We start from the raw sequence: 27,519 nt of genomic DNA, 5'->3' as shown, positions 1-27,519 counted from the left end.
TATCACATTTTTGTGTAAGCAAAAAATGGTGCTTGTACAATGATGTAGGATTATCTAGCAGAGGATTGAACTCGCAACGCCTGTATGGGAATCCAACACATTTGTCCATTTGGTTACTAGCTGTTATATTTTAAAGGTTTTTTTTTTTTTTTAAAAGAAAGACAAACATTCCCGGGTTACGAATAACCTGACAATATTTGAAAATCTCTTACTACCAACGCATGTCTATACCGCTCACCGAACCATAGCGAATCAGACACTTCCGAACTCTTCAAACATTTGAGCGATACTATTGATGATCTCTTGCCCCGCTACCCTTCGGCCGAGTTTGTTGTTCTGGGGACTTCAATGTTCATAACGAACCATGGTTGAAGTTCTCAGGCCCAACGGACTCGGCTGGCTGACAGGCGGAATCCTTTGCCATTTGCTACGGATTAGAGCAATTGGTTCAGGAGCCTACAAGGGTTCCTGATGTCCAGACTCACCGCTCCAATCTGTTAGACCTATTCTTAACTACTGTGCCACACGGTTATAAGATTGACGTCACAGCGCCTCTGGGATCATCTGACCACTGCCTAGTGACGACATCAATCCCCGTTAGCCTCAGACCAACCAATGAGAGGCTGAGGAGAAAAGTGTGGCACTATAGGTCAGCAGATTGGTTCGGTATGCGGGCCCATTTCAACGCTTTTCCGTGGTCAGCTGTTTGTTTTCGGACTTCGGACCCTTCAAGATGTGCCCAGGAGATTGGTGAAGTCATCAAATCGGCGATGCATGGCTTCATACAATTGACTACTAAAGAAACTGGTGTGGGCTCAAAGCCGTGGTTCAGTCGACAATGCTCCGAAGCAGTTTGACGAAAAAACGCAGCTTACCGAGCCTACAACACATCTCGAACGCCCGAAAGCAGATCAGCATACAACAAATCGGCAAAGGAATGCAAGAGAATCATTAATAGGTCAAAATTCGACCTGCAGATCAGCAAAAAGCTGGCTGCCTACCTGCATGGCAGCAGAGCATTCTGGTCGCTTGCGGGCTCAATAGGTCGAAATTTTTGCAAACCCAGTTTGCCACCTCTTACCAGACCTGACGGCTCACTAGCAAACACCGCCACCGAAAAGGCTAACCTATTAGGGAAAATGTTTGCGGAAAACTCAACCCTCGACGACGGAGGTGCTGTTCCGCCGTCGGTTCCTCACTGCGGCTTCTATATGAAAAAGCTGAGGATCCGGCATCGGGATGTACTCCACGTCATACGGGGGCTCGATGTTAACAAAGCTAGTGGACTTGATGGAATACCTGCCCTGGTATTGCAGAGGTGTGCTGCGGAAATAGTTCCAGTTTTGACAAAGCTCTTCAAAATGTCCCTGAAGTGTGGCACTGTGCCCTCTGGTTGGAAAAAAGCAGTCATTCACCCTATTCCCAAGAAAGGTGACCGCTCCAACCCGGCCAACTACCGCCCCATAGCGATCACATCAGTTCTGTCCAAAGTGATGGAACGTGTGATCAACAACAAACTGCTCACATACCTCGAGAAGAACAAAATTATCAACGACCGTCAATACGGATTCCGGCGGAACCGCTCGTGCGGTGATCTTCTCGCGTATGTGACGCATGTTTGGGGACGGTGCCTGGAACGTCACGGTGAGACCCAAACGGTCGCACTAGACATATCCAAGGCCTTTGACCGGGTCTGGCACCGAGGACTTGTCAACAAATTGCATTCTTACGGACTTCCCGCATCCCTGTGTACGTGGATTGCTGACTTTTTAAGGGATAGGTCGATTCAGGCGGTTGCTGACGGTTTCACCTCTTCCTCGCACTCCATAAATGCTGCCGTCCCACAGGGATCGGTTCTATCTCCGACTTTGTTTTTGTTGCACATCAATGACCTTTTGACATGTGCACCGATTCATTGTTACGCGGATGACAGTACAGTTCATGATAGCTTTTTGTTTGACAAGCCCCCAAAGGGCACACAAACTCCAACGGCTCGGAGGGCTTTGAAGCAGAGAATGGACGGTTATCTCGAGAGTATTTCCCCCTGGGGTAAAAATAATCTCGTCGAATTTAATGATTCAAAGACCCAATCCTGTCTGATTACGTCTAAAAGGTATCCAAATGATAATCTAGTCTCCTTCAACGGAAGCAATCTTCCGAACAGGCCTTCCATTGATATGCTTGGTATAACTATAAGTGACCAGCTCAGGTACGGGGGCTCCATCGAAGCCAGAGTAAAGTTGGCCTCTCAGAAGCTGGGCGTACTGTACAGGGCCCGCAGATACTTTAATAATACACAACTGCTGACCCTGTACAAATCGCAAGTGCGCCCTACTGTCGAATTTGGCAGCCATCTCTGGTCCGGAGCCCCTAAATACCTGAAAAAAACCCTAGACTCTGTGCAAAAACGGGCGGTCCGTTTGATAGATTCCCCAATCTTAACAAATGGACTGCAATCTTTAGAGCACAGGCGTCAGGTAGGTATGCTGTCCTTGTTCTATCGGTATTACAATGTAAGATGCTCTGAGGAACTAGCGTCATTGATCCCTTCGGCACCGGTGCGTAGTCGGGATACACGCCAAACGCGCGCCCAACATTTGTACACAGTTGACACTTGTCCCATGAGAATGGGTCGCTTCTACGATTCGTTCTTAAGTTCAACAGCTCGGCTGTGGAACGAACTGCCGGCCTTTGTGTTTCCTCCCTCCTACAACATGGGACTCTTCAAGACCCATGTTCACTCCTTCCTCTCCACAAAAAGACCCTCCTTACAGCATCCCCAAAGATGACATAGGCCCTGAGGGAAATTATTTTCTTCAGGGCCTCCTGTATGGAGTTAATATAAAAAAAATAAAAAAAACAGTAAGCTGAAAATGTTGCTTGTGTTGTGATGGAGGAATTGAACACACTACGCCTGGGTGGGACCCAAACGCGATGTCAACTCGGCCACCGACCGGTCAAAAGTTTCCGTTTTAAACAATACTAAAAGATTTCCATTTATGAAAATACAAAAAAGATTGTTAGGATACTGACTTTCAGAAAAATAGAAAATGAAAGCATTTATCAGTTTGCCTTTTCCCTGTCTTTGTAGATGTAATGTTTCATATTCTATCTTCACCCACACCATATAGTACCAACGTAATAAATCAACCTGACAGTTTCTGCTTGAGTTTCTTCAGCTGGGAGCATAAATATTATTTTGTAATAATTCTTTCTTATCTCAAAGCATTACAATGAACCACACAGTTCTTTATATTTGTCAAATAATGCTAGCGCAAATAAGTGTTAACTTATGTTACTTGTCATAAACATTAGTTTATCTGGGTTTAAAACCAAGCATTTTATTACATATTTTTATAATAACACATATATATACCAACCACACAATACCATTCTCTATCTTAGTAGAGGGCTTAAAAATCTCAAAATAATCCAGAAAAAAAAAACATATTTAAAGAAAAATGTAAAAATTACGTGTGTTAGCTATGTTTATATTAGACCATGTGAAGTGGAACCAATTTTAATTAAAAATGTTATTGCCACAAACCAAAGAAAGGGTAAACATGAAGTAAAAGAATCCTACGTCCCATTTGCACTGCTGGCTATTAACAAGTTGGTATCAAAAAGCACCATTGTGAAAACTGTGGGGATCGATATCGATCAATTCAATAGAAATGCGGCTGTACCTGTACACCGTGCTACCTATTCAGGCCATTTTTATTATATTTCTCTGGAGAAGGTAATATAAAATAAGACACATCTTGGAAAAAAGTTTTATTTTAAGTAATACAAAATAACAACTTAACTATCTCTATTTAAAAAGCTTTGTGAAATAAGCTGCACTTTCTTTTTCTACATTAAACGTAGCATTACGACAGTGAGATTAAAACACATATTAATATTTATTAAGTACAGTGACCGGGTATCTCATCAAAATGACAGTTCAACACACCTACAAGAAGTGATATAAAGTTATGAAACAAAAAGTAGGTTAAATAGTTACCTATGTAACCTAGATTTTTTATTTCATAACTTTTAATGACTCTATATCACTTTTTAAAGGTGTGTTTAATTGTTATTTTGATGAAATATCATGGAACCATTAAGTACAGTGCATAAATATAACTTTAACCAATCTTTTTTTTTTAACATTAAACCCACACAGAATTTCTATTCCATCTTTGGGGATGCTGTATGGAGGGTCTTTTTTAAGGGAAGGAAGGAGAGGAACTTCTGTGAAGGTAAAAGGTATGAGGGTCAAGTGGAATGTAAAGATCAGTGTGCCCAGGAGTGACTGAATGGACATGAGTCTGAATATATACCTCCTACGCGATGCAAGGCGATGGATCGAGAGACCTGTTGGGGAGGTCAAAGGGTCTCCCCAAAGCAGCCTCTCTCGATCTTCACGCCACGCAGATGGTGGGCAGGCGCATTCTGAACACACTTCACCGGATGAGCCCGGGCACCCTTGCTATGAGTAAATCAGCACACGTACTGTACCACTTGGGGTGACCTATAGCAGAAGTGTTGGTTATCCAACAAATGGTTCCCGGGGCGGCGGCACCCAAGCCCGCCTCCCAAATCTTTTGGCTGGGGTAAGATTTGTATAGAAATCACACAAACAAATCTGTGCCAATACACAACAAATAAAATTGCATTAGAAGTTTGATTAGAACAAGGCCTGAAAATTCACTTCAAATTACTCCCACAAAATATGAAATCTATTGTCACAATTATTTTATGAGTAAATCGGTTTAACCGGTAATAAATCATTTTAAATTGGGAGGGGGTAAAATAGAATCATATAAATAAGTCGTCTAAACGTGGTTATAACCACAGTTTGAAAATGGCCTTGAAAGCCAAAACAGCTGTAACAATAACAAAAACCGAAAAATACTTGCAGAACTTAATAATTATATTATTAAATTTGTTTTTAATTAAATTTAAAAAAATAATTAAACGGAGTTCTACAAATTAAACACAAAAACAATAAATATCATTTCAAGTCGTCAATAATACTTATACCATTGTGTGCATCTAAACATTATGGCAGTTAAATTACAGTAATAATAATCTTGGAGTAAAACATTAAAAGATAACAACTTAAGACCTTTAAAAAATGAAACTCTTGTTGGCTCGTGATTAAAGATCTGATATAAAATGATGTAGCAATCATTGCAAATAAGGAAATATATCTTTTGCAGTGATTATTAGAATTCAAAGATCAACTGTTGCACCTAAAAGTAGGCTCAATTCGCTCGGTTTGCTGCTAGCCTAGGAACTGTTGGTTTTGTTCTATATCAATTTATCACCTATTGCAAGAGAAATATCGGCATTTAATCATTGATGAATATTAAGAAATCTCAAACGAAAAATGTGAAACAGCAAAATCAGAACAAGATTCGGTCACATAAAGGAATTGAACCCAGTACCTTAGCCTTGCCGGGGCTTTGTTCTACCACTGAGCTAATCGGCCCTATCCCCGTTAATATTTAACTGTATTATACTTCGTCTAAGAACTACGATTGCAAGATTTGTTTAGAAGGACTAAGCGCACAAACAGACAGACAGAGATATACAACATCTTTTGACTCTCTCACAAGTGTGAATATTCAATGTTTTTATAATTTAATGTTTATCGCACAGAAATATTGCTTTGCAATTACTTACATATACAGTGAAACACCAAAAAATTATAACAGAAAAAATTATTATGGGTGTCGGATAAACAGTGATAATGTAAAAGCTAAGAGCATATTGATCACAGTGAAATGTAGCAAATTTAACACAAAATAATACAGGTAAGTAGCTACTACAATAATCACAGACTAATAGTTTTTTGTTTTATAAATATACTAGCTGACCTGTACCCTAGTAAAAACCCTATCAAAATCCGTTGCGTAGTTTAGAAGAACTAAGCGCACAGAGAGACGCGGATAGCAACTTTATTTTAGTATAATAAAGATATTTAGTTAAATGCTAGCGAAACGCATGTTTTAGGTTTTTACACATGTTTTTAAATGTTCAACTTAGTAACGTTGAAATTACATATTATGTGTTAGCTGTGTTTCTTAATTGTTTGGACTTCAATAAGCTAACTGTTTTTCTATAATGATAATAAATTCATCTACAAACAAATATGTACGAATAGGTGTATCGAGTATAAATGCTGAAATAAATACTTATTACATGATCTCTTCTAAATACCTATGTAAAATTCTGAGTTGGAAAATATTTTTAATAATAAGTGTAATACTAAGGTTGTCAAAAGCCGGCAACACTTCCAGTTCTTCTAATGTCGAATCGCGGAGTCAGGAGACCAGTGACGGGATCGATGGATATAGCAGTCAAAGAGGCAAATCCGGAGGTTGGTGACAGCTGCGTAGTGTTGTGTCCTATCTTTCGGAGCCCCTGCAGTATTTCCTGTAAAAAAATGCGACGTATAGTTTTGTTTAACGTACTTTCTAGATTATACTTTATTCAAAGTGAGTTTTTTTATTTTATTTTAAAAAAGAAAGACAAACATTCCCGGGTTACGAATAACCTGACAATATTTGAAAATCTCAAACACCCCACAGTAAGCTGAAAATGTTGCTTGTGTTGTGATGTAGGACTTAGCCAGCCGAGGAATTGAACACACTACACCTGGGTGGGACCCAAACGCGATGTCAACTCGGCCACCGACCTGTCGTTACTTCCATAATTTATACCTCTTCATCAAAACATCAATTTATATTATGGTGTTAGTTGCTTTTACGATCCCCTGTCTGCTTAGCTGATTTAACGTTTCCACATGTATGTTAGGTTTGCTGTTAGTTTTTTCAAGTGAAACTTCTTTACGCGCGTCATGCATTTTCAAGGACCGAAGTAAAACCGACTCATGACCGTCACGAAAAACCATGATCATTTGGTGGTGGGGGTACGGGACCCCCACCACCGCTCACCGTTCACTGTCGCTCTCTCACCGTAGTCGCTTACTGAGGTGAGGGAGCCACTGACGAACGTTCTCTCTCTCTCTTCTCTCTTTTCCTCTCTCTCTAGCCAACGACGCCACGCCAGGCATCAGCTGCTTGCTTTGTGTACTGCGCGGTGAGTGTAATACGAGTGAAATACGTAATTGATTGTGGTTTATTCGATTTGGAACAGAGTTTTAGTGTCAACAATGAGTAGTGACGAGATAGAAGTGAGAAAAACATTCGTGGCACAAGAATAATGAAATGAAAAGAGAGAGAGAAGAATACTAAAAGTTTCACTTCCGTCGTGCGTAGGCTTGCCACACACTGTATTTTTTTTTATTAAATAGTAACAGGGGGATCCTATCTTTGGAAATGTTGTGTGGAGGGACTTTTCGAGGACCTGAGGAGACCCATGTTGTAGAAGGATGAAGCACAGGGCACTGAACTTTGATATTTTTTGGCTCCCAAGCAAACGTTTGCTCTTGTAAGTTAAGAGTAAAATATTTGCTAAGACAATCTAATTTTAGGCATTCTGATGCAACCCTAACAAAACTAGTACATACTAAACAAAGTAGTCTTGGAAGAATGTCTTCTTGTGGCCCGCAAGCGACCAGAGCATTCTGGTCGCTTGCGGGCTCAATAGGTCGAAATTTTTGCAAACCCAGTTTGCCACCTCTTACCAGACCTGACGGCTCACTAGCAAACACCGCCACCGAAAAGGCAAACCTTTTAGGGAAAATGTTTGCGGAAAACTCGACCCTCGACGACGGGGGTGCTGTTCCGCCGTCGGTTCCTCACTGCGGCTTCTATATGAAAAAGCTGAGGATCCGGCATCGGGATGTACTCCACGTCATACGGGGGCTCGATGTTAACAAAGCTAGTGGACCTGATGGAATACCTGCCCTGGTATTGCAGAGGTGTGCTGCGGAAATAGTTCCAGTTTTGACAAAGCTCTTCAAAATGTCCCTGAAGTGTGGCACTGTGCCCTCTGGTTGGAAAAAAGCGGTAATTCACCCTATTCCCAAGAAAGGTGACCGCTCCAACCCGGCCAACTACCGCCCCATAGCGATCACATCAGTTCTGTCCAAAGTGATGGAACGTGTGATCAACGACAAACTGCTCACATACCTCGAGAAGAACAAAATTATCAACGACCGTCAATACGGATTCCGGCGGAACCGCTCGTGCGGTGATCTTCTCGCGTATGTGACGCATGTTTGGGGGCGGTGCCTGGAACGTCACGGTGAGACCCAAACGGTCGCACTAGACATATCCAAGGCCTTTGACCGGGTCTGGCACCGAGGACTTGTCAACAAATTGCATTCTTACGGACTTCCCGCATCCCTGTGTACGTGGATTGCTGACTTTTTAAGGGATAGGTCGATTCAGGCGGTTGCTGACGGTTTCACCTCTTCCTCGCACTCCATAAATGCTGGCGTCCCACAGGGATCGGTTCTGTCTCCGACTTTGTTTTTGTTGCACATCAATGACCTTTTGACATGTGCACCGATACATTGTTACGCGGATGACAGTACAGTTCATGATAGCTTTTTGTCTGACAAGCCCCCAAAGGGCACACAAACTCCAACGGCTCGGAGGGCTTTGAAGCAGAGAATGGACGGTTATCTCGAGAGTATTTCCTCCTGGGGTAAAAATAATCTCGTCGAATTTAATGTTTCAAAGACCCAATCCTGTCTGATTACGTCTAAAAGGGATCCAAATGATAATCTAGTCTCCTTCAACGGAAGCAATCTTCCGAACAGGCCTTCCATTGATATGCTTGGTGTAACTATAAGTGACCAGCTCAGGTACGGGGGCTCCATCGAAGCTAGAGTAAAGTTGGCCTCTCAGAAGCTGGGCGTACTGTACAGGGCCCGCAGATACTTTAATAGTACACAACTGCTCACCCTGTACAAATCGCAAGTGCGCCCTACTGTCGAATTTGGCAGCCATCTCTGGTCTGGAGCCCCAAAATACCTGAAAAAAACCCTTGACTCTGTGCAGAAACGGGCGGTCCGTTTGATAGATTCCCCAATCTTAACAAACGGACTGCAATCTTTAGAGCACAGGCGTCAGGTAGGTATGCTGTCCTTGTTCTATCGGTATTACAATGGAAGATGCTCTGAGGAACTAGCGTCATTGATCCCTTCGGCACCGGTGCGTAGTCGGGATACACGCCAAACGCGCGCCCAACATTTGTACACAGTTGACACTTGTCACATGAGAACGGGTCGCTTCTATGATTCGTTCTTAAGTTCAACAGCTCGGCTGTGGAACGAACTGCCGGCCTCTGTGTTTCCTCCCTCCTACAACATGGGACTCTTCAAGACCCATGTTCACTCCTTCCTCTCCACAAAAAGACCCTCCACACAGCATCCCCAAAGATGACATAGGCCCTGAGGGAAATTATTTTCTTCAGGGCCTCCTGTGTGGAGTAAATATAAAAAAAAAAAAAAAAAATTTAGTATAAAATTCAAAGTATTTTTACCTCATCGAATCCAACCTCGTGTTCAATCTCCATAGGTATAAGTTGGTGGTGTAGTCTAGGTGTGTTGATGGCTTCCTTTAGTGGGACGTCACGGAGTAAATGCTTCAGAACCACCTGAAATAAGTAATCGAAAGGAGTTTGGATGGTTAGGTTGTTACACAAAGTACACAATATAGGTAAGGCAGTCCATTGAATATCATTGGAGAATTTTTAATGATAGTTCGTATAGCGTTGTTATGATAACATAATGCAGTAGAGCCTTAATAATCCGAGCTAACGAAAAACAACACTTGTTGGGAGTTGCGAAGCGTTCGAATTATAGTATGTTTGATAGAAAAAATTAAATGAAACAGCTGTTTGCTTAGGAAAATTAATGAACTTCTAAATCACAAAACACATTTACTTAGGTTGTTTCACAGAATTTGAACAATTCATCAAATTTTAAACATTCATTTTCGGGTTCTGTGAAAATCCTATTCAAGTTCCGTTATTATAACCTTATAGGTTAGTTGCCTGACAGAATTGAAATAATAACAGAACTTGAAAAAATCTTTCACAGAACTTAAAAATCATTTTCATCAGCCCAGTCCAATCAAGTGTTTAGTGCTGATGTAGTTTGAGAATGGAAAATTTTCTTGACATTTTGAGTAGTGTACCTTATTGAAAATGTTTACCTATATTTAAAACTCTTCTTTTTAATAAACTTAATTTGTTTTTCTCTTAGTTTTGAACCCATGATTTCTACACCCAGACCTAAGGGTCTTAAGGAGCTTCTCAAAAATAGTTCAGCGAGATAACTACCTACCCAAAAGATTGTCATTTTACTATCTTCAGTCGGTAACCGGACAATTGGCAGTGGCAATATAACACTCTTCAACACACTCTTGAAAAGTAATTAAAGTCACGAAAAGTGATGAAAAAACACTAGGTTAAATAGGTTACATTAGGTTAGGTTTATATGCTTTTTTTCACCACTTTTAATGACTTTATATCACTTTTCAAAAGTGTGTAGAATTGCCACTATCCTGAGTAGCCATGAATCCTGCCGTTGAGGAGACGAAGTAGCTATCCGAAAGGAAGACATAAACAATAAAATTAATAGATTTTGATTCTACAGTTTTAAACTTACAATGGCAACTTGTGTTGTGATCTTGGTACCGCCTGCCGCTCCAACTATCATCCTGGCTCCGACTCCCTTGGTGACCACGATGGATGGCACCATGGAGGACAGGGGGCGCTTGCCGGGCTTGGGGAAGTTGGCCGGGGAAGGGGGCAGGTTGTACACGTTGGAGATGTTGGGGTACGAGAAGTCATCCATCTCGTTGTTGAGGATAATACCTGTGGCGTCGGAAGCATAGAAGGCACCGAGGCTGAAATAGGTTAATTCTTCATGATTATTCTTAATCAGATTTTATATACGGGCGTGTCTATAGTTTTTTAATAATTATTTTTAATGTTTATACTGTCCCAACGTCCAGATCCAGTGATAATATGGCATTCCTAATCAATTGGAGATGGGGAAGAGAAAAGCACCAACTACGACTAAAACCATTTCAAATCTGAATGATGATCTTACACCAGGGCGATACTGAGAGTATCTTCCACTCTGGAAGATGCCGCAAATATACTATGTACATATAGATTAATAATTTTGTGAAATAATACAAATTAATCAAACAAAATTACTTGAGCACGCTGGGATTTGATTCTGCGACCTCCGGATTTTTAGTTTAGAGCCTTACCCCTCGACTACGAAGGCTGACATCCAAAAATTAAAACATTTTTTTATCAACAAAACATGTTTTGGTTAAGTCCCAATGAGCCACTTGCATGGCCATTTTTTGGTTCAAGAAGGATTTTTTGGTATTAAATGAATTGATTTTATGTTTAACTTACATGTAATTCACAGTGCTAGTGACAGCAATGGCATCTCCATTGGGTGCCATGATTGAAATGTGCGCAGTTCCATGATCTTCCACCAGGTCAAACTCCGCTCCATAATCTGTCCAGTTGTTGGACGTGTGGGTGTCAGATATGAGTCCCTGGATGTAGGTGGCAAAGTCGGGGGATGTCAAGTTGGCCAAGAGCTGTTGAAAAGGGAATTATTTGATAACAGGCTGTTGATTACTTCAACAAAACGTGGCATTCTTAACCAAAAAAGGTAAGTTGGACTAAATATTATGTAGTATAAATGACACGTCAAATCATTTCACAAGTGAGCTGTTGAACAGAAGCATAAATTGTCAAAATGACCACTTCTCAAACAGCGAATGTCAAACGTGTACAAATGTTGGGAGTGCATTTTGTAATTTTTAAATTTTTTATTACACATCATAAGAGCACCCCTGTCTGTACAGTACTAAGACAGCAGAACATGTCGCCACCCGGTTAGGCAGCGTTGTGAGGCGGGTTAAGGTATGGCTGTGGGAAGGGATTTATGCGGGTTCTTGAAGTGGCCTGGAGGAAAAACATATGCCGGTAACTCGTTCCACTTATGAGCTGACTAACACAAAAAAGAGTTGAAGAAACTACACGCTTCCATGAAGCCAAAATCATCTGTGAACGGGTGTTCCGCTCGTGTCCGTCGAGTTTCACGCATGTGTACCGGGGATGAATGCTGCTAGATCAGACGGACTGCCCCTCCTTTTCACAAAATCAAGTCCAGAGTTGGCTCGCAAATTAAATTGCTGGGGATAGTTGACGTTTGTACAGGATTAGATGCTGGTTACCATTAAAGAATCTGAGGCCCTATACAAGACGGCAAGTTTGGCCTGTTTTTTTATACTATATACTGAAGCAAAGGAGGTGGTTGAAGAAATTGCACAGATATAAAAATCTTACCGGGTTTATAGCATCAGGTTCCAGAAAATCTGCATCTCCAAGTCCAGTCCTCTTTGCATAAGCATACTTGAAGACCTCAACTACCCGCTGCCAGTATGGCACACTGTTTTCTACCAGCCCATTGGCTTCAGGGGAGATGACCCATCCCTTAAGGGCATTTATGAGGAAAGCCAGGACGTGTCCGGTGCCAGGAAGAGGGACGGTGTGGAGAGTCATGTTTCCCCCGAGTTCCACTGCGATGGGTTCACGCCACTTGGGTCTGGGATGATAAGAAAAACACTGTTTAGACAGGAATTAAAATACTCAGTTCCAAATTTACCTATTGCATTGTTTGACTTTTGGTTATTAAACCATTACTTTTGATTTGAGATTTGAGTTTTGGGAAATACAAGAAGATCACTAAATAAATGTTATACCATAACAATATTAATTCTTTGTGTGCCGATGCAAAATTTCTGCCATGCGCCAACGGATTTTATTTTCGTAATAACTTACTAGTTTTTTTTTGCAAAATGGTGTTTTTGTAAATTGTACCGTCTTACCAGGTACCAATAAGCGTGTTTTAATTTACAAAACTGATTAACAACCATTTAACCATTAGTGTAAAATTTAAAACACGTTTATTGGTAAGGGATATGTGGTTATATATTTATAAAAATAGTATACATAAAAATATTTTATTTAAATTTATGTGCCTATCTGCGAGTAAAAAAATATATTTGTTTTGTTTTTCCTCATTCATATTTATAATCCTTTCCTACATCCCGTACGGCTGCGCCTTTTTTCTACAATACTTAAATTTGGATTTGAGGCTAAAATGAAAACTGAAGATTTTTTAAATATTAAAAGGTATAGCAAATATCTTGTAGATATGTGTTACTTTGCTTATTTGTGTAAAATAAATATCATTTTTTCTTCTACATTTCATATTTGTTCTTTTAAATTATTAGTAAAATATGTTATTTCACTTGGTCACCCTACATGTTTACTATTTATTTTATTGAAATAGGTTCCTTCCAGCTCAGTAGGTACCCATTAGTCATGCAACAATATTGTTCTTTCAATATACATATTGCTTCGTGTTATTTTTATTGTTTTGTAAAATTATTAACCTCGGCATAGGCTGGTCCCAGTGAGTTTAGTAATTAAAATGTAAACAGTGATACCGCATGTAAAGAAACAATAAATAAATAAAATATAGGCCATAACGGTTTCAATTTTCATAATTTTAGAAGCAATTTGGCAATTATTTGTGAGTTTATTACGTAAAATTATTATTTAAAAAAAAAAAATTATTATGAAATGAATTTTTACTTATTTTATTAACAATAGTAATTTTACCTATTAATGAATTCTAAAATACAAAAAAACAAGGATTTAAAAAAAACTTTTGGGTGGGCTTAAATTTAAATTACAAATTTCCGATTTAATTTGTCGTCGACATAAATTAAAATTCATTTTTACAATGTTTTCTCATTGGCCTATATTTCATAATTTAAAACACAAATAAATAAAATAGCACATATCAGTACTACGCTGCCCAACAGAGTGGCGAAATAGTTCCCATGTCTTTCCACTGAATAGAGATAAGGGCGCTCTTGTGACATATAACAAAAAATGTTAGATAATACATATTTAGATCTAAGTGCTGATTCTGATATGATAATATACTATTATAATTGTAATATTTCTGAGCATTTATAAACACAATAATATTATCGAACGCTATTCCAATTCTGTAATGTACTGGAATGCATAAAACAATTGAAAATATAAAACTGGTAAATTTGATGATATGATAACATTTTTACGGACTCATCAATCATTCTATTGACATTGATAAATAGTTATGTTTTAATTCAAGATATCTTAATTAGACAATCATTATTATCATTAACAATGCAATGAAATTTTATTTCATTAAGATATAAATGATAATTTAAATAGATAAACGAAACAGAACATGGATTTTTAAAGAAATTAAAATTTTATTTTAAAAATAAAGATTGAAATAAAATAGAGAAAAGAAACAAAATAGTAAATAGTCACGCTGAACTTTGAGTAAAAAAATGAAGAGGATTTTGGCAATGTTATGGAGTCAACCTTCTATTTACACACAAAGGAGTGTGTGTGTGGCAAGAGGCGTGGATTTAATTTTTATAAAAATCTACAGTTTTTTCAGAGATTGATAAAATTTTGCACAATTCCCTTAATTTTCTTGACCTTCACCTTGCATTTTAGAGATAACCGGGTGCTTATAGTTTTATTTAATTCCTTAGTAAGGAGTAGACTTGAAAGTGAGTCGGTGATTTGGAGTCCACACCAGGTAAAGTATTCTCTCATGTTGGAGAGAGTTCAGAAGAAATTCTTGAGATTTCTCTACATGAGGGAGTATGGCTACTACCAGTGGCTCTATCCCACTGACTTTCTTTTGGATATGCTCAGAATGAACTATCTACGGGTCAGGAGGGATGTGCGCATTGCTACACATTTCTTTAGACTGATTCGTGGATGGTTTGAAAACTCGGTCATCATGGAGAGCATTCATTTCTATGTTCCCGATGGTTATCTACGTCACCGACAATATAGACTATTTTATCTCCCGGCCTGCAGAACTAACTTGCCAATGGTCATGCCTGTGGGGAGAGCAATCTTGCTGTTGAACAGAATCAATTCGGATATCGACATTTTCAGCATCAATGAAGCTGCCTTTAAAAGACAAGCTCTATTATTACTGTTATAGTTGATATACCCACTGTTTATGTTAATGTAAGAATTCTTATTACCAAATGTATTTTAAAAACGCATTAAAATTAACAATTTTGTAATGTTTTTAAAATGAAAAAACTGAATTGAATTGAAGTGAAATAACACGAGAAACGTCACTGTAAGATTTTAAAATACCACCCACCCCACCTTTTTTTGATATTTCTTGATGAAATTTTGAATGTAAAAAAACCTGGGCGTTCAACATAAGACGTACATTTTTGTCTACATCTGATTACGAAAAACTCTGCGTAAAGTCCGGGCAAGTGCCTGGAGGATTTTAACTAGCGATTTCTGAGCATATTTGGAGTATAAGATGTAAATGTCGTTTTGCTGTCCAATGATATTTGTATATTTTTTAATAAAACCAAATAGATATCGCACATCGACACGCTGAACTTTGAGTAAATAAATTATCGGAGGAGGATAATGGCCTGAGCCTGTGATTTCAGCTAGTAGGTAGTTAAATAAAGGAAAACATGTAAGAGGGTAGGTACTAACCTGTAGTTGAGCAAATCTTGAGCTGTGATGATTCCATCATGAGCTTTGATGTCGGCCAAGAAGCCCTGCGTTAGAGATCCGTTATAGAGAGCATTCACGCCTTCCTTGGCGACAACTTCCAGAGTCTTGGCCAGTTTTAACCTTTGTACTTTGTCTCCTTCTAACCAAACTGTTTTTGTTGCTGGGTTGATGAAATCGCTGGAAAATTAAATAAAATTGTTCAAGTGCTGTGGGTTTCAATGGCCTCATACAAAAATGTTTATGGCTTGTTGAGGTGCTGTGGGTTTAAATGGCCTCATACAAAAAATTGTTTATGGCCTGTTTACGTGCTGTGGGTTTCAATGGCCTCATACATAAAATATAAAGTGGCGTAGCTATAGCATTCACTTGGGGGGGAAGGGGGTCCACCTCGGGGTGGGGGTGTAGTAGAAACTTTTTTTAGCAAGTTTTTTGGGATCTGCTAACTGCAACTTATTATTTACATCACATTGATAGATCGTACAAATAAATAAAAGCGTACTAATTTCCGATGTGGATCTGTAATTGTAACTCCAATTCAATGAACTCGGATTTGTTTCGAATTTAAGTGACACAAAAATGCAACTGATTGTATTCAAGATAATAAACATTGAAGAATTCAAACAAGCGATACCTACATTTAAGATAATATTAAAACAGAAAGTTCCTTTAATTGTCATTTTCGAAATTGGTACGGATGTGGCAAGAATTCAGACAACGCTAGTATTATTGTATTTTCAAGGAATGTAATCTTACAAAAAAAACTTGACCTAATTTATAATTCACACACAAAAACATTTACAATTTGACCTTATACGGGGTACTCCAGTAAGGTCACATACTTTTTGGCAAGTAAAAAAAAAATAATAAATAAAAATAAATCAATAATTGCATCCTTATATACGCCCCTGAATTACAGGTATACTGAGTACATTCTGAAATAAAATCGGTTAAAAAAAATGGTGGGCTCAGCGATAGTATAAAGGCAACACCAAGTTAGTTCAAAGGAAAAGTTGGTTCAAAGGAAAAGTTGGTTCAAACGAAAAGTTGGTTCAAACGAAAAGTTGGTTCAAACGAAAAGTTGGTTCAAAAGAAAAGTTGGTTCAAACGAAAAGTTGGTTCAAATGAAAAGTTGGTACAAGTGAAATGTTGGTTCAAAGGAAAAGTTGGATCAAACGAAAAGTTGGTTCAAACGAAAAGTTGGTTCAAACGAAAAGTTGGTTCAAACGAAAAGTTGGTTCAAACGAATAGTTTGTGCAAAGGAAAAGTTGGTAAGTGTATATCTTCGATGCTAGATTAGAATATATTAAAATTATCCATAGAATGATAGTTTTCAGTTCAATCTTCTATAATGATATTCAATATTTTTTATATTTTCAATCGTATTTATTTGGCTGTTCAAATGTCAAATTGGTGAATAATTTCCGCGGATATTAAGGAAATATTATGTAAAAATTCTGAAAAGTCTCAAACAAGTAAAATAGCATTTATTTCGTAAACCTCACAGCATGAACAATCACTCTAGTTTATTTAATGTCTTCAATATCATTTACATACAATGGTCTTTATGTACGTAGTTATTTACAGTAATAGGCGTTAGTTAGTTCCACCGAACGCGTCTGATTAAAAAAAACGACAGCTGAAGGTCTAATTATTGAATTTAATCATACCTAATTATCGTTTATTTATGTAGTAGGTACTCTACAAGAAATAAGAACTCTAGGCAAAGCTTATAAATTAATCGTTAGAGAAACGATTACCAACCTAAAAAACAGGGAAGGTAATCATATTTTTAATATATGCTAATAATATTAATTTATTTACTAACGGACCAAGTCCAATTAACACATTAGATATTACAAGAAGATAATACAAGGAGAAATGTTACAATAAAAGATGCTACGATAAAAATTGGACACAAAAACAATACAGATAATGTCTAGTCAAGACATGAACGAGGTTTTGATGAAGTTCACGACTTTTGCCATAACAATACAAAATGTCACTTGAAGACAATCATGAAAAAAATCATTTAGGCTTACACCGAGAAATTCAAGGTACTGACTTGAGTTCATAAGTCTGGCCATTCTGGACATTGGTGAATGGTGTCCATAATTTGTGAAGTGTTGATTGAGGAAAAGCAAATCATAATTTCTGAGTCTACGGGAAGAGATATTGAAAGGGATGAGTTGCAACCATAGACATATGAATATTAGTAGACCTGCCCTAAGTGATTAAAAGCGTATTATCCCCACTCCCCATACCGGTTCCATTGGCGCCGGCTGTGCTCGCGTATGGCCTCAAGTGAAATTTGAAAACGTGACGTCATCATTCTTGTGCGAACTAAGGTCGAGGCATCATCGGTTCATTTTACGAAATAACACGGCAAAATGTTGACTTGTACTATGAAAACTTGTAAAAATAGATGTGAAAAAGAAAATAAACCCAATTGTCGTATTACATTTCATATATAAGCATTATTTTACTTTATTTTAAGCATATTCACATCGTATAATATAGATCAGTTTTAGAAACATATACTATCACATCGAGAAACGTCTGGACGCGAAACACAAAGCTGGTTGGTTGCTGGGAAGTAAATTATGAACATTTATAGAAGTGTCTTAACTAAATACTTAAACGAAATATTCGACTCTCAAAATAGAACAGAATTTTTTTGCCGAATTTGGACTTCGCAAATTTGTTCATAACGTGGCGAGTAATTTGCGCTCCCATGTAAAAATGTCTATTCATTCAAAAGCAGGTTTTACTTTTAAGAAGTAAATGGTGATATTATAATGCGAGATGCCTATTTACTGTCAGATTGATTTATTGACGAATCACAGTCAGCCTTACTCCCTTCGTTCTTCAACAGTTGATTTTACCCCTCGCCATTATCTTCTCGTCTATTAATTCCTATGTCTGTGGTTGCAACAAAGTAGGTGAGTCAATCATACTGTTAATAATTTTAAAATGCAGATGAGATCAAAGTCCTTCCTACGTTTTTCTAAAGAAGAACAATTTCATTTTACTTCAAGTTCATCGAATGAGTAATCGCCTCTTTCTAGCCCTAACATCCAAGCAATTCACCTTAAGAAGCGATGCTGTACGGATTCAATATGATTAATGTGAACATCGTAGAATGGAGGCCAAATAACGCAGGCATATTCTAGATTAGGGTGAACCAGCGAACTCTTAAGAGTTTTTAGGTTGATAATATTATTGAAGTCAGAGGTGATTCTATTGATGAAGGCAAGTAGCTTGAGATTTATTAATTACGTTGTTAATGTGTTCACGAAAAGACAGATTGTAATCCAAAGTGACACCAAGTTCCTTGATAGACAGCACAGTAGATAAGCAAAGATAATTTAATTTATAATAAAAATTAATTGGTTTCTTCGATCGGTAAAATGACAAATTTTTTGAATCATTATGAATTGAAACTTTGCTTGAAATTGATTTAGCCTCTTTTGGTAACCAAATCTGAATGAGCGTTGGAGGACAAACCGGAAAATTGGACGAATAAAAGTGAAACCTATGTTTTCGCTTCGTGTCTCATCTAAGTATAACACATCAGTGGGATGTAATCGTACCTTAGAGTTGGCTCATTCTTAATCCTGTCAGCTCTTTCGCTGAGGACCCTAGCGAAGTAGTCAGTGACGATGTATCCCGCCTTGCAGAGGTCTATGGCTGGCTGGACCAGGTCTGCCCATGGTAAGGTCCCGTATTCCTGGTAGAGGAGTTCATACCCCTTCAGCTCGCCAGGAACGGCAGTTGCAAGTCCACCTGGAGCAATCAATTTTTAGCAACATGCTGCTGGTTCGACATATCCTAACGGTTCCATAATACAACAGAGAAGATAAAAAATTAAAGAAAAGTGAAAAAAAAACGTAACCTAAAATTTCAAAAAATAAAAAGATTAAAGAAAGAATTTTACTAGTGACGTTTGTTGAATAGAAAGTCATTTTAATATGAATTAATTTAGTTAAAAATTAACACTATTTTTAAATTTTTGAATGTTCAATAGAAGAATATCTATGTCAGGGGAGAAGTTATTTAAAAGCAGTATCATTTTTCCGAGCGGCTTCACCAATGGTAGAGGTCATCAGTCTCGGGACAACAAAAGTCCTGTGTCTGTGAGCTCTGGTGAAGTTCTCGGGAACTTAAATCTCAATTTTTTGTATAACATCGGGAATACAGATATGACCGTTCAGAAGATTATGTGTTGTTATTAGTAAAGCAGTTTTCTTTCTATCTGCGAAGCTATTTTTACCCAGAACACCGGACAGAACGGCTGATGGTAATAACCAGAAGTATCTAAAATTTAAATATCTCGAAAGCTTCTATGGTATTACGATGGTTGTCCTGCTCTAATGTTTTAAATATCTGCAATACGTCATAATGTAAAAGAGAGCGGTAGTTGTCAATGTCTATCCAAAGCGTCTAGCAAAGGTACTCCGATAACAGAACAAATAGATGAACCTGTCAGAACCACGGAACACATTTTTATAATTTAACGAAGAACAAAAAAATTAGAGTATTGCCAACCAGCATTTTAGAGTCATTTAGATACTCACTTGTACATAGATTGCCAGTGAGATTATGTTGTGAGGCTTTCAGCCTTCAGGTTGTGCGGAGGGGAAGGAGATGGGGAGGAGGAAGGTGGGGAAAGTACATGGCTATTCGGATCGGGTCACCAAACACGACCAAAGCCGGTTCAAGCAACGTTTCAATTCTGAATGGTGGTTTTACACCAGTGAGATACTGAGAGTAACTTCCAATTTGGAACGTGTCGCAAATATACTATGTATTATTTTAAATTATTAAATTGTGAAAAAACACATTAATCAAATAGTGTATACTTGTACACGCCGGGATTTGAACCCGCGACCTCCAGCTTTTTAGTTGAGAGCCTTACCACTCGACCACGCAGGTAGTCAAGTTTTTATAGTAAAATAAATGTTAGCCAAGGAAATATGCATCAAATGACGTCACATAGTCACATAACCTCGTCCGCGAAGGAGTTCCAGGCAGTACCTATGACGTCAGGTAGAGTTGGGCCGGAGAGTTCCGATTTTTTGATAACTTTATATTTTTCACACTAAAGGCAAAACGCCATCAATCCCAAAACCTGTAACTGGTTCCACGGGAAAAATAGCGAAAGAAATTTAGTATATTTTTATTTATTTCTTAATTTCTCTGCTCAGGTTCAATTAGGAACAGTTTATTTTTATAGTTAGTTATATTCTCACCAGTCTGACTGGATATGGCCCCGCCCTGGAACATGTCCTTGTGGGCGGCCAGGGGGGCTATCTCGCGGGAGTCCAGCGTGAAGACCTTGTCCTTCTCCTTGAGATACATGGTGAGCAGGAAGCCCCCGCCCAGGCCCATGCACTGCGAGCAGGTCACGCCTTCGCAGAATAGCGTCGCAATTGCGGCATCTGCAATGGAGCCGCCCTTCTGGAGGATGTTGCTGGAATAAAAGCATCAATTCATACATGTTGGGAAGTGAGTTAGCTAAGAGCTTCACAGATGCATTCATAGAGGGCAGTGCAAAGAGCTTGCTTGGAAGTCCGCAAGATGGCAGCTTGTAGGTAGACAGATCTCATTTAGCCAGCTCCTGGCGAGGTCGACCATCGAAGTCACTCTTGTAACACGCGAAGTATTGAATAAATCCCTGATTTAATATAAATAACTTATTTTCTAAAACCTCCTTCCACGACGAGTTGGAAGTTGGGGAACAAACAGTTCTCCACCCCACACAACAATACACAACTTCAGAAACAGAATAAATAATACTTCAATAACAAATCAATAACGTTCAACAAAATTATAAAACTCGGTGTCCGGTCGTACGTCGAAGCTCGTTGTTTCACCAAATCAAACACAACAAAGACAATTATTTAAACAATAAACTAAACAAAAAATTTACAACCCTATCTTAGATTAACCGTCAATTTTATCTACTCCCCCCACTCTTCACTTATTACTGGTCATACCTTCACCCCCACTTTAACACCTAATATATATATGTTCATCCATAATTTTGTTATATTATTCCTGTTAAGTTATCACCTATCTTGCCTTGAGGAAGGAACGGTTGTCCCGCAACCGATCGGCGTTAATAAAATAATATAGTGGTGTAAACAAAGTAATATAGTTTAATTTAAAAATAATTCAAATCATACTATTTCCTGATATAATTTGCAAAATAAGTAAATTTCGCTTAGATATTGTCGTTAAAACGGTCTCCGGTCGTAGATAAGTTGAAGCTTGTACGTTCACCAAATCTTCCTCTCCAAATTACAAAGTTCAATTTGACATGGAAAAAATGATGCGATAATGAAATCTAACGTAAATTTCCCTAGAGCCCATTATTGTATGAAATTGCTTTTCCGGGTGTGGAAATAACACGTCATCGATCTATATATGTATATATGTTTTTTAGTCTTAAATCCTGAATTCGTCTAGGATAACTTGAAACCTGTAAATTTGACTGTCCTGAAACGGGAATCCTTCCTAGTTGGACAGTCAAAATCATAAAATGTAATCAATATTATAAAAAATAAATAAATAAATATATCAACCGCTCCAGCAACTTGTACCACAGCAGTTTAATTATATTTTCCTGTCTAAGACTTTTTAAATATCACCCCCGGCAGGGCTTTAATATGTTTATTTTACACCCAGAAGGGCTTTTACATGATTAGTTCACGCCCAGCAGGGCTTTTACACGTTTATTTCATGCCCAGTAGGGCTTTTACAAGTTTATTTAACGCACGGCAGAGCTTTAACATGTTTATTTCTTTTAACACAGACAAATCTATATGAGCATAAATCACTAAAACAAAATACTCTACAATGCAAAATGGAAAATAGTTAATTAACTAATTAAATAAACAGAAGACATTAAAATGTCAGATCTGTTTGCCGGACTATACTTATTAAATATGCGCGTAGAAAGATGGATAGTTATGCTTAGTGTGCTGCACAGAGAAAACTTACTGAAAATTTATTAAAAGTCTGGTCAAACTATTCGTATTCCTGTTAAAAACGAGACTGTAAACTTTTAACGAATGCATTGACAGGTTTCCTGACAAATTGTCGGTAAAACACGATTGTGTTTTGGAGATGTCGGAACACTTCATCATAAAAAGTTTTGGAGATGTCGGAACACTTCATGAATGAACTGACAGTTATTAAGAAATGGCCTGCCATCATATTTTTTACAGGATTTTAATAAATCAGCAATATTCATTTTACTCCGTGTGGTTACCGGATATTATTTAAAAGCCTGAAACACGGCATTTTAGTGTTCCATCAGATAGTGTCATTGAATGTCAATTATTCGGTACTTTAAAATTAATAACAAGGCCAGATTTGAAAGCTTCTGTTAAAAAAATCGTTATTAAAAAAATTTATTTATGTTTCTCTGTATTTTTCATACATGTGAATAGAGAGAGAATATAATAATAATTACTGTCAGTAACAGTCTGTCGCCTGTCTGCGTAGATAGATAAAAAAACGAATTAAGTATACCAATGTCCATAAGATTCCGAATGGATAAATGACAAATATTAAGGGAACACAACAACAAAAAAATCATCGCCTAACTTGTGAATCACATATAGAATCCAAAAAATTGATTTTTTTAGATTTTTTTAACAATTTTTTCATTTTATTTTGTAATAAAAAACTTTTTAAGCCTAAGTCTACGCGTCGACAGGTTTTAAAATACATTAAACAGCTAGTATTAACTCTTATCGTATCTACTCGAAACGAAAACTCAAATCAATAAATGTTATACCACACAATCGACTCCAAATTAGACGTAGATTCACGAGTTTCCCACTTATACTACTCGTTTTCTGACGTCGTGTACACGCCTACATCAAATAGTAAGAAAATCGTATTTAAAAAATATTATATACCTACATATAAAGTCAATAATACAATATTCATTTTTGGTATTCTTGTACAAACAATATGGACAGGCTACGACTTTTTTCATTTTTTGGCAGTTTATCACTCGCAAGCAGTGGCGGTTCGTCTCCCATCTCAATGGGAGTTCTATCGGAGTTTAAAAAAATAAAAAATAAAAATTCCCTTATTATAAATATTTTCCCTAGATCTAAAGGTAGTTCATCAAATCACAGCACTAACATACAACAACAACATACACTTCGCAAACTTATTAAAACGGCTGTAGTTAAATAACATAATGTCGTAGGTTACAATAAAGTTTCAAATTGTGAACATCACAATTTACGCAAGTAACTGTTTTAGCAGTAACATCTTCAGTAAATAAGTTATTTTAATAAGAACTTATAACACGATAATCACAGAACAAATATTTGTTGATTGCAAAATACTTCGTATAAATTTGGCTTAAACAAATCTCAGTCAATCAAAGTCGCAGTAGATTCCCATTTTAGTGTACATAAAACCACAAAAAAATATTTCAACGTTCGTAGTTCGTATCATATCTCGTATATAGAAGTATATCAGTACATTGATTCAACTATCGTGACAATTTATTTTATGGTATATTCGTGTTGACAAACAATCACAACGTTAAGCTGATTTCAAAAAGCGCGTACGCCGATCTAGCGTGGATAGCCGTGAGCGTGAATGCATTTTACTATGATTATAATAGGTTTCGCGGGCGGCACTTACGGCCGTTCTTCCCAATCCTACTGATCAACTGCTGAGCCGAAATTTTGGCTCAACACTACTCAAACGCACAAGTATGCTCTTTCCAACGGAAAAGTGCCAACTGAGTGATCAACCAATTTAAGGAAGCCAAACTACTGGATTAAGCTTGCCTCAGTAAATGACTACTTATAAAAAGTGTCAACAGAGTGAAACATATTTGCGAGGCCAAGTCACGGTGGCATTAAAGTCAAGCTAATACTTTATTTAAACATATTTCATACGCTTAAATATTAAATATCGGTTTATGTATTATACAGTACTTGCAAAAATATATGCATTAATAATAAATACAATAATTAATTCGTCAATTTTAATTTAGCATTGAAAGTTTTAACTTTGATGTCATTTTATTATCTATGAAAGTGGGCATGGCCACTTAAGATAATCAACAGTAAAGATGTTTGGAAACAGGCGAATCGAACGTTACTGAATAAATCACTTTCTGATCGGACCCTGAGATTGATCGTTCGAAATTTTGGGAACAAAGGCCGTTAGTTGGGCTTCGCCCAGTTTAAGTGATACTAACAACAGTTACATTTAATAGGTAGATATTAGGGCATTCACAGAGAGAAGGTGAGTAAATATTGTTAAAACACGAAAAAGGAAGGAATTAATTAATAATAGCATGTTCAATTTAGGCATAACAAGAATGATAATTATTTGAATAAATGAAATTGTACGTATTTGTTATGGATTCTTTCAAAAGAAACACTATTATTCACTACATGTCTACAACTGATATGAACTATTACTGTATTTAATATAATCTGCTCACAGGAGACTTGCAGTGCTTAAATATGTGTTACAACCGTCAATGTCTATAAGGTAAATCAATATCGTATAGTTTGTCACAACAATTAAAGATAGTTATAACAAAGTTGACTGAAATAAAAGATTAATTGTACCGGTGTTTATGAATAAAAGGATCGTAATTGTGCGACGAGATTAGCAGTCGGTTTAATTAAAATGTGTTAATTTTACTCCAACTGATGGTAATTCTTTACTTACAACTGATATCAACTGTTACTGTATCCAAAAGAGTTAAAAGTTATAACAATGTAGAGTGAAATAAAGGATTATTACTTATTACAATATAATGCTAACATTTACACATGCATTGATATACAACGGAAATAGATAAAATAATGTAATCTTACTAAACGCTTGGATTAAAAAATATGTGTATTGTTAGCTGCGTATTTAAATATTGGTGCCAGTCATTTGGTTTGTTCTTATGCCGCCAGAGGTGCGCTCTGTCGGCCAACAGGGAAACTATCGGCCGGTAATGGATTGACTGGACCATTTTCAAGTAACCTCAAACGTCAAATATGTAACATGTAATTGTAATTAATCCAATGGATTATTAACTTTCTAAAACATATTTTCTTCGATATTATCCAAAAATTATATGAGCAAAAACGATGTCTTTGAAGAAATCTCGTATTACATGAGGCGATCCTTATTTTAGCATGAAATCGGGTCTTAATTTTCAAGTCTTATTTTTTGAGTCCGGTCGCCTGCAAACCGAAACGAACCTTACGGTTGGTTAAAATTGAGGAGCAGAGTGGTCGTTTTTTACTTGCAGACTCCCGATATATTTGTTTTGTCCGAAGGCTATGCGGAATTTACCCGAAACATACGATTTGAATTCGACCAATCAGAGGGCCGAAACCGTCCAGACGCTAGCGTAATAATACTATCAGAAGATTATTCTGATTTAAAATACTTTCCACAAACCAAAGTCCTTGAGATGATTTTTTTCACAGAACCGATTATATACAAATTATCCATCATGTTATTATTTCCCATTTGAATAAATTAGAAATGATGAGCTTTTACATGGTACACATTTTAAATGATTTACTGCATAATAAAGTGACAACAGAAGGTTTTTATTTTTAAAACAAAATAAAACTAATAAGTAAATATAAGTAATTTACAATAAGAAGATTATGAAAAAATGTAATCGCTCCTGCAAGACATTCCTTAGAATAGTATAATGCTACATAAAAACATCATTTAGGTATGTCATATATATTTATAAACTTATATTAAATATGTCGATATTTGAGGTGAATTTATTTCCAAATGTATGAAAACGTGACATACGTGCGTGTGTGTGATAGTTTGGTACTTTGTTTGTACCGAACAACTACAGCCATGGTTGGCACCATGATCTGCTATGTTTCCCACATAGTAGATCATGGTGCATGGTACTAGGTATAGCGGTGTAAAATAATTAATAATAAATATTTTCCTAGATTGTTGTTGTTTTTAACAAAAGGCTTGAAGGATTCAAAAGGCATATAAATGGCACACATTACCCGTTATAATATATATGTATTTTTATATGTAGATTATGGTATACGTGTATATTAATGGACACACGTTCTGTTATGCAGGAAAATAATATGTATCAAAATATCTTTGTAAAATTGACGTAAAGGGGTTGACGCTATACCTACTCTCATGGCTTGACCTATTTCTGCCACTTCCCATTGGGAATGTATTGTGAGTGATATGCTGAAAAAGTCCAAGCCATGTAAATATAGCATGCTTACAGCGTGGTCTTTCACAAATATAAATCAGTATTTTTTGTGCGTTTTCTTTTCTGCTACGACAGTACAAAATATTGTTATGTTGCTATGAATAACGATTACGTAATGCGGCAGACACACTGGCGCTATATTTTCACTACTTGGCTTATTTCTGCATATTTCAAGTTGAAATGACTTTTGGCAAAGCGATATGTTGAAATATGCCAAGCCACGAAAATATAGCACGCTTACAGCGTGCTCTGTCACAGGTATAAATCAGTAATTTTTTGTGTGTTTTCGTTTCCGCTACGACAGTACAAAAAATTGTTATTTTGCTAGGAATTACAATTATGTGAGTATGACTGCTAGCGGGAACTTAATTTATTATTGTTTCTGAACAATAGTAAATTGCGGATCCCAATCTAGACATTTTCATTGTTCTATGGTCATTAAGATTTTTTATATGCATTTGTATCATAATAATGTCAATAATAAAATTCCCAAACGCCTTGTATCTAGATAACATAAACTCATATAATATTTATTTTACAAAATACCGACATAATTCCGAGGTGGGCATTGATAACAACCAGAAAAAATTTCATCATTCGTAAACATTGGTTATTCAGGGCCGGCCCTATGCGGGTGCAATAGGAGCGGTCCGCTCCGGGCGCCAAATTGTCAAGTCGCCAAGGCG

At 37.2% G+C, this 27,519-nt stretch overlaps 1 protein-coding gene across 1 annotated transcript in view; it reads right to left on the bottom strand.

The window, feature by feature from the left end:
* Nucleotides 1-4,307: 4,307 nt before the first annotated feature.
* LOC149420298 (scoloptoxin SSD14-like) overlaps nt 4,308-27,519 on the bottom strand; it is a 42,290-nt gene continuing 19,078 nt past the window's right edge. Inside the window, exons 3-10 of the mRNA XM_089636077.1 lie at nt 20,823-21,043; nt 19,164-19,356; nt 15,553-15,750; nt 12,286-12,544; nt 11,341-11,531; nt 10,574-10,814; nt 9,445-9,558; nt 4,308-6,423 (exon numbers count right to left, since the gene is read on the bottom strand). Coding sequence (XP_089492203.1) covers nt 6,265-6,423; nt 9,445-9,558; nt 10,574-10,814; nt 11,341-11,531; nt 12,286-12,544; nt 15,553-15,750; nt 19,164-19,356; nt 20,823-21,043 — 1,576 coding nt within the window. The 3' untranslated portion in view covers nt 4,308-6,264. The remainder of the gene's footprint in view (nt 6,424-9,444; nt 9,559-10,573; nt 10,815-11,340; nt 11,532-12,285; nt 12,545-15,552; nt 15,751-19,163; nt 19,357-20,822; nt 21,044-27,519) is intronic.

The sequence above is a fragment of the Hesperophylax consimilis genome, chromosome 10, assembly GCF_061612785.1.
Source record: "Hesperophylax consimilis isolate HC1 chromosome 10, BYU_Hcon_1.0, whole genome shotgun sequence".
In the NCBI taxonomy this organism is placed as follows: domain Eukaryota; kingdom Metazoa; phylum Arthropoda; class Insecta; order Trichoptera; family Limnephilidae; genus Hesperophylax; species Hesperophylax consimilis.
The sequence above is the reverse complement of the archived record's forward strand: the minus strand, read 5'-3'. Positions and strand labels throughout refer to the sequence as shown.